Genomic DNA, 13445 nt, shown 5'->3' on the forward strand with positions numbered 1-13445 from the left:
GTCGAAACGTCGGCACCTTTTCAAAAAAGGAAGTTTTTGATTTCTTGGTCCTAAACCTGTCAACTCCATCTATATTTTTAATTTTATTAATGTTGGTTCGTTTCAGCTAAGTAATGTAAGTGCCAAAGTATATCACATAGCGTCTCTTCTTGGTCTCTTCCCAGCCCAATTTGTAGCTGTGTACGTCGGTTCTACACTGCGGTCCATGCAGGACGTAATTGAAAATAACCATATATCTTCGACTACATACGTTTTTGCTGCATTACAAGTAAGTGTTCAAATAAAATAAAATGTTACTAAAGTTTGGCTTGCTTAGTTTTCTATATTGCCGTTGGATCACCAAAATGCATCAAGAAGATTTAAATATAATTAAAGCAAAATTTATTGCAAGTTTAGACAATGTTACCAAAGAATTCATTAAAATTCTAATTAAACGTCATTGTCTCATTCTATTTATTGTTTGGTCAATGGGAGCCTGATTCTAAAATTCAGCATTTAATTGGTTAAAAGTATGAGCGAACCATTGGTATAATTTAGTTTTAGGGTAACCAATGTTTGGACGAGGATTTCTTCGTGCTTAATATAAATTGAAGATAATTAAAGTTTAGATTGCTTCTTTCCTACCGGTCATTTCTAATCAAATTTAAATCGGTTTTATAAATAAATGCAACTACTTACAAGCAAACAAACAAACAAGAAAGCAAAACAAAACAAACAAAAAAGTATCAAATATTAATACAAAATAATTTTTAAAATAATACATTAATTTTTCTTAATCAAATGCCCAAATAATCCTCCATTTACCGCCAAACAATATCCTAATCGGTTGTAAAATTCGGTTTTTACATTACTAAGCTGATATGCAGTTATTTGATTACATGCCGTTAAAACTGCCATCTTTAACTCTTCTAAATTTTGATAACGCACATCCTTATAAATAACACTTTTAATGTCACCCTACAGGAAAAAGTCGTTTGGTGAAAGGTCCGGAGACCTGGCTGGCCAATTAATAGTATAATTTAGCCCAATTACGCGTCCATTAAATACGTTTTGAAGATATTCCCGCTTGCTGTGAATTGTGCGTAGAACAGCCATCCATTTAAAACCAAATCTCATTTTCAGGTGCAACTTCTTCCCATGCTGGTCCAATTTGCTTACTCCAGTAACGAAAGTTTTAAACATTTAGCTCATTATTTAAGGTAAAGGTGCATTCGTCCGCAAAGCAAACATTTCGTAATAAATCCATGTGGTTATTCGCCCTTTTCATAACTTCAAAAGAGAAATCTGTTCTTCGGGTTTCATCGCCTTCCCTTAGTTCCTGATGTTTTTAATATTTGAAGGAATGGTATATTTTTATTGTATTTGAAAGACACCAGAAATGCACCTAAAAAAGATCAGAAATGTTCTTTAACTGTCTGTAAGAATCCATCTAAAACTTCTGTTTTAGCTGCCTGGAAATAAAGATTTCTTAACTGCCTTAAAGGAATCAGGATTTTTCCTGCACGGGCTGGTTCATATAAAGTATTTCCCATTTCACTCAGAAACTGCTCTTTTTATTTTAAGCCTGGAGACATATTTATTAGTATTATAAATCCCATGTCTTTTTTTCAAGTAGGGTTTTATACAGTGTATCCATAAGGTTCGTGCAATCCTTTAAGGGAATGGTGACTGACCTAACGAATATTTTAAGCCAAACATATGAGGTGTAAAGGTCGAAATACGTTTTAATTTTTTATTGCAACTTTGGCATTTTTTTCAATAATTACTCAATTTTTACATTTGACTCTTTCAGGTACAGAAAATTCAGGAGAAAAACATCAGCAAACAAAAAAAAAACAAAATAAAAGTAACTGATTGTTATAAACAAATAATATTTTATTTTTTAAATTAGCATACCTATATGAATATTAAAAATTTAATATTATTATTATTTTTATAATACGTTTATTAAGACATTTTAATTTTCCGAAAGAAAGCGGAACACTGCGTTGCATCTCCTACGAGTAGTATGCAGAGGTTTATGGCTACTTGACGTTACTCTTATTGATTTTGAGCCTGAGTACCTCAGTGCATTCTGCACAAAGATGAAAAGTATCTCTTTTATAATACGAAGGTGCACGGGTTACAAGAAGAAAACCCTGTAAGAGGAATCCAGTTTTGCTGCTTTTTGTTTAACATGGACATCGGAGACCTGTTGTTTTTAAAAAGTATTCTGTGGACAGACGGATCCAAATTTTCGAGGGAGGGTTGTACCAACTTCACTAACCTCCACGAATGGGTTCCTGAGAACTCTTATTGGGCTACATTATCAACCATAAAATTTAGATGTTGTAAGTTAATAATTTACAATTCCTGCAAAATGATATTCCCGATCATCTAACGAGAAACACCAATAAAATGGGTAAAAAGGGAAAGTGGCTGTGTGTTTCTTTTATATAATAACAATGGAAGGAAAAACGGGAAGACGTTAGTACCAATTCTGACATCCAGATGCACTACAGAAAGTGGCAAACTAAGGTTAAAGAAGGGGTTTCAAGTCGAAATCCCGACAAGGGAAGAATGGTCGGCGAAGCAAATTAAGAAGCTAAGTGGTTTCCAGACCTGGTACACAGATGGATCATGGATGAAAGCACCAATTCAGCCGGAGCCGGAGTGTACAGTATGGAAACGAATACAGGGAAATCCTTTCCGCTAGGGAAACACCACAGTTTTCCAAGCGGACGTGTTTGCTATACTCGAAGTAGCAAACAAACGAGAGGCATTGGAAGGTAACGGGGGGATTTGCATCTACTCCGATAGTCAGGCTGCCCTCAAGGCGATTCAGAAACCCAGGGTCAGCTCAGCGCTAGTCCAGGAATGCAGAGACGCATTGGAAAGGCTTGCAGCACACAGGGAAGTGAGACTGAGGTGGGTCCCAGGACACCAAGGTTTGCGAGGGAAATGAGCGGGCCGACGAACTGCTAAGACAAGGTTCCGTTAACCCCTTCGTAGGCCCCAAACCTTGTCTCGGTCTCAGCAAAAAACAAATCTCCCAGGCAGTTAATGGTTGGGCCTGGCAAAAAACAAGGAAGAATTGGAGAAGGACAGAAGTATGTAGACAGGCTAAGGAAATAATACCAGACCATGACGGCTCTAAAGCAAGGCGACTGCTAACAAAGACCCGATAAAGTATCAAAGACTTGTTGGGAGTACTGACCGGGCACAACAGTCTAAACAGGCATCTACACCTTCTTGGTATAAGAGAAAGCCCACTCTGTCCGATTTGCGCTACAGGGGAGGACTTCATACCACATACTAGGTATCTGTGAAGGTGGAGTTGCCCGAGAAGGAAAACATTTTCGAGCAACGACACTCCAACAAGAAGATCTTAAAGATCTGGACTGGGACAACGTGCAAGCCTTTATTAAAAGGACGGGCTGACTCAGTGAAGACCGCGCATTGAGAGTGTAGGCGTAGGGGTGGGTGATTCTGGGGTTGGCGAAAAGGGACTGTTCAGGCCTACTTGCCGAGCTCTAGCTCCCCCACCCTTACTACTACTACTACTACCCTTTCATGTTCATGTTTGAATTCTGTTAAAAGGTGGTCAACACAACGTTAAAATAGATTAGAGTCATCGTACTGTCAACTAAAATTAAATCGTGGATCAAATCCAGAAAATGTTTGAAACAAACTGTTTTTGAGTTAATTTTAACTCTCTATCTTGAATTTTAACTTCATTTCTACTATATAAAAAAAATCAACAATCACATTCAACTCACTTTCACTTAGCACTGATGATGGCCCATACGCCGAAAGCGCTCTTCTTAGCCAATAATAAACATTTTACTCCGAATATATCTGGTTTGATTATTTTGTAATAAAATGGTTGTCCAGTGCACCTTGGCTCTCAGGAATTTCTCGGACGAATGTTTTCCGGAGGGTTCGGCAGAGGCATAACGTTTGCTTAGCCCCGTTGATCTCCTGACAATGGTTCTGGGTTTTTAATCTAGGGCCAGAGTTTGTTTACACAACAGAGATAAGATCGAGGAAAGGGTTAGTTGGCAGCATCAGGAATTTGAGAGAGTGAAAGAGGAGATAATGACAAGGGGTGAGCACCACCTAAGTAAGAAATAGGACCCGTGGCTGAATTAGAAATGTAGGATCACAACATTTAAACTGGAAATTACCCCAAAATAGAGGCTCTAATTCTGAGAATTGACTAGATATTGGTATGAATGCTAATTTAAAATATAAGGCTTTAATTTTTAAAAAGATTTCGATGAAAGCGGTTTAATTAATATTTTATCCAACTAAGTATTTTATTAACTCTTATTTTATTAACAATTATTTTTCACGTTTCAACGCCTCTATTTTTTCCTCAGTTAAGACAGAGGCTTCTTGGCATTTGATTGTGGAAACATTAGGCAAAACAAAATAAACTTTAAAACTTATGATATCAATTGTAACTCGCGCTGTATTAACGATTAAGTGTGAAATGTGGGTATTTATTTGAAAAAAAATGCAAAAGTTGCAATAAAAAAAACCTAAAAACGGATTTCGGAAAAACGGATAAACCCTATACAGGGCGTCCAAGATAAGGATGAACTGCATGGGGATCTCGAAAATGGTAGGAAATACGAGGTCGGTTAAATTAGAAAAAAGTTGCGCAATTTGATCCTTAATTAGATACAGTTTCAACCATTTTAAAAGCCCGAATACTTCCAGATATATCCGAAAAAAAACGAAATTTGGCAAAATGGTCTTTTTTTTACCAGCTCTATTTTAACAGATATCAAAAAACCGAAAGCATTTTTTCATTGCAACATTTTTTGCTTTACAATTTGATGTATAAATAGTGTAAATCCGACGTTTCGCATCTGACTTATCATAATCAATTTTTATTCTTTATATAGACGGAAAAAACTACACCTTACCAAAGATAATACTACTACGAAGTATACTACACGTAGTAGTATTATCTTTGACCCTACGTATGAAAGCCTATTTAGTGACAATTACGATGTATCACACATAATATTTAAAAAAGTTTTATGGTAAAAAAGTAACTTTTTATAAAAATTTGTTTGTGTCATAGTAGACTATGAAGGAGCATTTAAAAAAAACATTTAGAGCTTACCCATATTGAAGAAGAGCAGTGATTAACTAACTAACTAAAGCATTTTGACATTAGGTAACGATTAGATGTCAGCGAACCGTGATAAATAAATGACTCTAATATGTTTGTACCCAAAATGTCTAGCCAAATGTATTAAAACCAAACCGATGTTGGTGCCTGGATTCTTTTTTTCTCATGGGTTTTCTTGTGACCAATAACGGGAATTAAAACGATTAAAAATTCCATTATTTGTAACCATATTTTCATCTGACCATAACGACGAAAATTAACGTCTTCTTGACTTTTTCTGGTGTACAAGCTGCCGAGTATCATCTCTGGGTCTGAGACCTTGGCAAACTAGATACTTAAAAGGCAGTATTGTTTGCAGAAAGGTATTTGTTCTTTTTTAAAACAAAATGAGACGTTCATTTTGGCAGTCCTGTATTTTTTTCTATTTTCCTTGTTGATGTTGTAGAATCTTCAACAACTGACTGGAATATTATTATTTCTTTTTTTTTATTTATTGCCTTATTTCTGGTGACCACAGGTTTTTTGAAAGCACCGTGTTATGCAAATTTGGTCCATTGATATGTAGAAGATGTAAAATTCGACTCCCTAAATTTTTCACTTACACTTTCAGCAATTTCAAAAAACAATAACGAACAATGTCTGTTTCAGTTAATATGTGGCGCTTCGCTGATTATATGGATCGGAAGCAAAGCGAGGACGGAACTGCTCAAAGTACTAGCCGAAGCCGAGAATTCGGCCAGTAAAAATGCTGTCTATAATATGGTGTGATATATTTCTTTGTAAGTTATGGTTAATTGTTTCCTTTTTTAAAGTTTTTGTGATTCTTGTTATTGGTATACTGCCTGAAATAAATTGGTCTTTTTTTTAATCTTAATTTTATTAATTTCGGACTTTTTAACTAAAAAGTTAAAAAGCAATAACTGAATAATGTAAGGTATTTGCTAATCACACCTGTAGGGTAAAGTCAGGTGAGATGGCCACCGTTTTGCATAGAATAGGCCTGTACATTTTTATAATGTTTAGGATTATGACATGTTTTCTTGTAGCAACTTAACTATCATCCCAACAGCTATGTAAATAAATAGGGTCAAAATACTTTAAGAATTTTGGTTTTATTATTTATAAAAATAAGTTATATGTGGCCAGTTTAGTGGGATGAGTTGGCCAATGCAATAAGGGAGGGATGGCCGTAAAATACAATTTAAAATAAAATAGAAATTTATTAAAATAAGAAATTTATTTTTATTAAAAAAGTAAACAAAATAAAATATTTTTATTTAACATGAATTAATCTTTATTTTAAACGCGGTTTTACCACAGTTTTGACAAGTGTTTAAAAAAGAAAAGTAATTTTCATCAAACCACAGCTGCCATAATATGCATTGCAACCAATTATCTTTTTTGCGGGTGATGTGGTACTTTCTTCGCATTCTGCACATTCGTTTTCATCTACCTCGGAAAGGGTTACTCTTTATATTGGAAATCAATATGGGGAGAATCCTTATCAGAACTTGGCGAAGGTGACCGTTTTCTTTTTCAAACAATTTTTGTTTCTTTTTCTGTAATTTTTTTTTGGACCGTTCTTTTTTGTTTGTTTCGGTTTCTTAGCGGATATGTCTTTAACAATCGGGTAGCAAATGACTTGGCTCGTTTTTCTGCAGCATCTAAATTGGGTGCAGGATTAATCTGGTCTAAAAGTTTTCCAGGTGTCAAATATGGGACAAATGTGCCTTCCGCTAGAGTTGCACACCAGTTCTGTATGTGCATCGCTACAGGAGGGCACTGCATCATCCAACGACTTGATCGGGGGTCTCAATTCTTGTATTGATTCAATGTTGTTCTTTTGAGAGTTCGAACATTGAGATCTCGTTACTTGTGTGGCACGTTCTTCGTTACTTCCCTGGTCTTTTCTTGTTGTGTGTTTACCATTCGATCAGAAACAGTGTAGGCATGATCGGGTACGGAGTCGGGGTTCCAGGGGAATATTCCCGTGGCTTTCAAGCAAGACATTGCATTTTCAGCGGTCGCTTGCACTGACATAGGCAGATTTTTACGACATTACAATATGTGAACCAGGCGCTGCACTGAATCAGTCTACTAGGACTTTAAATTTGCAGCAATATATCTCATGCATTGTCTCACCCTTTTGCCCTGATGTCACTGTAACATCTTTTGCTTCTTTTTTGGTTATAACAATGCCAGGTCGATTATTTAGTTGAAGACCTGGTTCATCGACGTTATAGATGCTCCCAAGTTTGTCGAAAAGCTTATTGCGTTCCAGTACATCTTGCAAAAGAGTAATATAAATTTCCAACATCTACACTGTTCATGCCTTTACCCTCAGCTTTTAGACAAGTTAAATTAAGAGAACCTGCAGTTCCCTTTTTATTATTAAACCAGCTCTTGGCAAAATTATATGGTAGCTTTTGAACGTCTGGTACCGTCATAGGGTATCTTTTTAATGTGTAGAACTATTTGCCTCCGTGAAAACATTATTCTTTACTTTCCTTTCAAGGATCTTCTTAGGTTTAGTATGGCATAAGTTTTTGAGGTCCCGTTTACAGAATAAATGTTTCTTACAGCTTCAGTGGCTAGTCTTTACATTTTCCTAGATTTTCTTGAGTATTGTTTCCACGATTTGAGTTTTTTCAGTTATATTTCGTTGGCACTTTTCCTTGGAAAAACTCGAAAGGGCGCCCAACTGTAAAGAAATAGACGCAATAAATAAATCGCCATCTATCCCGACAATTTGGTGGCCAACTACCCGAGTGGTGGTAGGGAGAGATGGCCAAGCTGAGACCAAGGACGCGATATTATTTTTTTTCTGAGTGTTTTAATGTTGTTTGGACGTGGTCAAAAATACATTGGCTGTGTATACATAAATATAAACGTTGGTCGAAGGCAGGACACTCAGCGCCATCAAACAACCTATTACTGAGTTATAAGTTGGTGGTCTCGGTCCCGGTTGGTCATTTCACCCGACTTAACCCTATATTACCCACATTTTGGTAACTATACATCACGATTTCTTACTGAAATATTGGCGTCTTATAATAAAAAAATAATAAAAATCATGTGTTTAATCAGCAAAAATTTACAGATATTATAACTAATTTTGTGAGAAAACTGTATTATATATTGTGACCGTCATGCAAGATCTGTATAGTTTCTTGAATTTATTGCAGATATTCAGTTTAAAAAATGAGCCAATGTAAATATGACAATTAAATAGGAAGGAACGTTAGGGCCAAGAGTTAATAATAAGAGATAATAAAATGATTAATACATGGAAAAAACCGTGAAATTCCACTCCTGATTTCAGCATCGTCTAAACATTTCGCTAAAGGATTCGGCATCTTAAATTGTTCATACTCTGGTGGCATTAAGATTTATTCAAATAAACTAATTAGAATAAATTAGTTGATTTAAACGCTGGGTGCCAAATACTATAGTGGAATGTCTAAATACGTCCGGGCGGTATCGGTCAGCAAAGTATTTCTACCAATCAATGCCATCGAAAGCAATTTAGCTTTAAAATCGTCATAACTACTGCTGATGTAATCACAATCTCGACTCCCGCACCTCCATGTCATCATAAATAGGCAAGGCAAATACCTTCCCCGCTTTCCTATATTTCCTACATAATACTTAAACGGCCTCTTATTTGCTGATCGATACCGACCGATTCTGGTCGACAAAGTGTGCTTCAAGTTTTAAGTACATTTTGTTGCCTAAGACAAGTAGACTTTTATATATTTGTTAAACTATAATATATCTTTATATTTATAAAATGCAGTAACAACATTGTAAATGTTGTTATTTACCATATTGTTTATATCTTTTTCAAAAGGTTGAGAAAATTGCGGTTGAGAACATGTTTTCTTGGTATATACAAATGTAAAAATTAGGTTCACAAAATAAGGATAAATAAAAACCCATTTTAAAAGGTCTATAGTTTATCGATCGAAAATGTAAATTACTTTAAGCATTTACTTTATATTTTTGTGATGTAATAAGATATACGTTGGATTTTAGGAGCTAAAATGTACTAAGTTATCCATACTGGAATTGCTGGGCCTTAAAGTTAATTTTAACAAACTGGTTTGCCGTATTTTTTTTCCAGGCGGTTCTACCGTGACGTCTATCTTTTTCCTCCGATAGTGGTGGAGGTGAAGGTAATGGCTCTCTGGTCCAACCTTAATTCTCAGGGTTTTTAGTTGGGAATACCCCAATGATTAGTTTAGTATGTTTTCTAAAGTTTCAGCTTCTAAATTAATTTCCAAAGTTTGTCTTATTACGTAAACCTCTATTTACAAAATTAATTATTCCTTATCCTATTTTTAAGACATTTAAAGTTAATATAAGTTTATATGCATTCTATCTATAATAAGTTGGACTGACATTTTGTATGCCTCCGGAAATTTGTTATTTTTAGGTATTTATATTTTATGAAATAATGAAAAATGTAGCTACCATTATTGACCAAATAGTAGATTATTATATTTTATACTTTGAAGTAAAAATGATCTGTGTTTATGTCTGATAGCGAAAAGTATTAAACAGTGACAAAATATAAAAAAAAATTGAGATGGATATTTTAAGATCTAATAAATTTGGATATATTTATTTTACTTACTGGGTATATAATTTGTTTTTTTTTTAATGCCTATGCCTTGTTTACATCAGTAGACATCATTAGGTAACATTGCTATTCGAACCAAAAACCGACCCAAGTTATTCAGTAGAATGAAGCTCAAAGTTGGCATATTTACTCACTAGAACTATGTAAAATACCTATAGGTGTATCGTAAATATCAGCATGTTTCCTGCAAATACTCATTACGGATTGAATGAAGCTTGCTATTTGTGTGATGATATAAGATTTCTTTGCGTGTATAACATTCTGTGATAATTACAGATATTTAAAAGACAGTTTTGTCCAAACCATTAAAGAAAAGTGTCAATAAATAAAGAAGACCTATCTAGCACTCAAAGAAAAATACGAATTAACTTACATTTTTGTACAAGCATGCATAATTTTCCTTCGCCGCCACACGGTACATGCATGCTTTAACAAGCTTCAGCTTATGCCGCGAAAATGTCTGATTCAGACGATACCTTGCTTGCTTTGGCCGCTTTTTACCTTATCCGTAGAAAGAAAGTGCGAAAAAAGAAACGTGATGTGTGGCGTAAAGAGTGGTTACTGAAAAAAAGAACCTATTCCCATATTAATTTACTGTCTGAATTAAGGATATATCCGCGTGATTGGCATAATTATCTTAGAATGAGTGAAGAAACTTACCTGAAGCTTTTATCACTTGTAACACCTTTAATTAAAAAGCAAGATACGATTATGAGACAAGCTATAACTCCCCACGAAAGATTAACAGCAACATTACGATTTCTCGCAACCGGAAGGAGTTATGAAGATCTTAAATATTCAACTATAATTTCACCACAAGCTCTGAGTTATATAATTCCTGAAACGTGCCAAGCTATCTACGAGGTGCTGAAAAGAAATTTTTTGAAGGTAAGTAAAATCCTTGTTGTTTTTAAGTAATTTATTACAAAAGTTATAATTTCTAGTAGGTACAAAACAGGAAAATAATTGTCAAAAACAAAATATTAAAAATTTAGTTTGCGAAATTTAAATAATACGAAGATAGGGACTGAAGGGAACTATCGCTTTCCTCGTTATTATTATTATTATTATTAATATGCTGACGAGATAAAGAAACATACTGTGGGCTCACTGTTACCAGATTGACAAATAGAATGTGTCTGAGTCAACTGACCCATTTTAGCCATAAATAATGTCTCATTAATTATTTTTTCTGCTACCAGTCTTTGAGTGTTATCTGGTATATCTCTCATTTTTAGAGCCACGTTTTTTCCAAGAATGGCGTATCTATCTTCTTTCGGCTTACCTTTCTTAAAATGTTGTTCAATTGTTTCTAGCATAGCATCACATTTTTCTCCACCTCTCTTAGTAGGTCTACTAGAACGCATTGTTTTCGGAGTTGATTGAACAGATGAAGTGGATGTGTCTTGTGCTGTTGAAGTAGTTGCTTCATCATGCGAGTTGGTTGTTCTTAATTTTTTTCCTGAAAATGATAATAATAATAATAAAAATAGTTATTTATTCATGACAATTATATATCCTATTAGATATTCACATGTTACACGTTATAGTTAGATAAAAATTGTGATGTAATAATGAGTGCCTATATTTCTTTTCAGTTTCCACAAAATGAAAATGACTGGACCACGATAGCGAGGGATTTTGAAAAGAGGTGGAATTTTCCACATTGCCTTGGCAGCCTAGATGGGAAACATACATATCGAGATTGTTCCTCCAGTTGGAAATGGTTAATTTTTTTTTAAATTATAAACGTAGACATAGCATGGTGCTACTTGCTCTTGCAGATGTAAACTACAGAATAATTTTTTTTGATTTTGGAGTATCAGACGGGGGCGTTCTTTAGAAAACAGATTTTTTTAGGAGACTACGAAGTAATTCACTCAACATACCAAGAGAAGTAGAAGTCACTCACAGTTCACGTATACTGCCCTATGTTTTCGTTTCAGATGATGCTTTTTCTTTAAGGCCTGACATGTTAAAACCATTTGTACAGAGCGATTTAAACTGCTTGGAAAAAAAAATTAACTACCGATTATCTAGAGCACGACGAATTATAGAAAACGTATTTGGGATTTTGACAGTGCGTTTCCGAATTTTTCATACAGCCATCAATTTAGAATTAGAGCATATTGATGAAATAATTAAAGCAACTTGTCCTCTGCATTATTATTTAATGTCAACTGTACGTGAAACCTACGCTCCTTCTGACTCTTTCCACTTTGAAAACGTCGAAAATGGTACGGCACGTGTTGGATTAACACCAGAGAATTCCAATATGATTCCTCATATATACCCTTATGCAGAGAGATATACCCTTTGATGCTAAGCAAGTAAGACAACAATTCATGGAGTACTTCAGCATTGAAGGACAAGTTCGATGGCAGCAAAAACTTTGTACATTAAAAAAAAACAATATTAAAAAAAAACAAAAATATACGTGTAATTAGGTTATATATTATACTTTTTGTGTAAATTTAAAAAAATAATTAGCTAAAAATCGAAAAGTTGTTTTTTGGAACGTAGAACCTTATAATTTCCAAGAAATTTGTGTTTATATTATAAAAATTTATATAATAAACTTACCTCTGTATCATTCAAATTGGACGTAGAAATTTTTGGAGTCTCTTGATCTGCCAAAAAGCTAAATATGTGGTAGTACCATAGTGTAGGTTCATATAAGTCATCGGTGCCACTGCCGGAGCGATGAGATGCGTCAACTTTTTTCTTTTCTCTCCTATAATTCGTTCTGAAGGCATTTACCTTTTTAATAACGGCATCCTTATCGGCTTGGCTGTCAATTAATTTATACTTGTTAAGTAAGATTTTGTATGCTGCATCCTTCTTCGTCCTATCATGATATTCTGGTGATTTAATTCGCCAAAGACACGGCAGATTTTCGTATGTACGAATAAAATCTTCCAATAATTCTCGATTGCTCCTTTTCAAATCGCTGGACATCGCTGGACACCGTGAATCACGTAGACGCGATTCACGGTCACGGACTGACGACTGACTAAATTGTTTGTACAAGCCGAATACATGCGATACACACGTGCCGTTTCGCTTGCGTACGCATGGCTTGTCCAAGCTTGCATGATTCAAATTCAATCAATCATCAAGCGGCTTGCACAATTAAAATGTACAGTTAAAATGCTTGCGCAAAATTTCCCTACAGATGCTACAGTTTGCTTGTACAAAAAGATTGTTCATGCATGTTTGTCAAACTTGCAGTTGTGTGTGTAGCCACCTTAAGAAAAAAATGTGCTAAAAATAGTATAAAGAATGTGCAGCATTCCAGGCACGGCTCTTCAAGCTATATGACTTTTAATACAGTTAAGACCTTAGCGAACTAGTATTTTTCATCTTACTTACTCTTAATAGAATGCAAATATCTCAATCACTGAAAAAAAAAGACAAATCATGTGCCACTATTTTGGCAAAAATTGGGGCATAAATATTGTAAAGGATTCAAAGCATTCTAGGCACAACTATTTAAGTTATGTAGCTTCGTATCAAGTTTAGACCTTTGGGAGTGAGTATCTCCATCCTACTTACTCTCAATAAAAAGAAAATATCTCAAAAACCACCCAAGGAAAGAGCATAAATCAAGTTGCACTATTTTGAGAAAAAACTACCCTACAAATAAGGATATAAAGCATTCTCGGCATGACTGTCCAA

General features: G+C 34.8%; 1 protein-coding gene across 2 annotated transcripts in view; it reads left to right on the top strand.

The window, feature by feature from the left end:
* The window catches only part of LOC126738323 (transmembrane protein 64), a 29914-nt gene extending 20158 nt beyond the window's left edge, over positions 1–9756 (top strand). The window contains exons 3-5 of one of the 2 annotated variants that reach the window (XM_050443593.1): positions 107–268; positions 5774–5904; positions 8311–9756. In XM_050443593.1, coding sequence (XP_050299550.1) covers positions 107–268; positions 5774–5893 — 282 coding nt within the window. In that variant the 3' untranslated portion in view covers positions 5894–5904; positions 8311–9756. Of the gene's footprint in view, positions 1–106; positions 269–5773; positions 5994–8310 lie in introns of those variants that run through there. The other variant, XM_050443592.1, reaches the window with a different exon arrangement.
* The last annotated feature ends 3689 nt before the right edge of the window (positions 9757–13445 follow it).

The sequence above is a fragment of the Anthonomus grandis genome, chromosome 7 (assembly GCF_022605725.1).
Source record: "Anthonomus grandis grandis chromosome 7, icAntGran1.3, whole genome shotgun sequence".
Classification (NCBI taxonomy): Eukaryota; Metazoa; Arthropoda; class Insecta; order Coleoptera; family Curculionidae; genus Anthonomus; species Anthonomus grandis.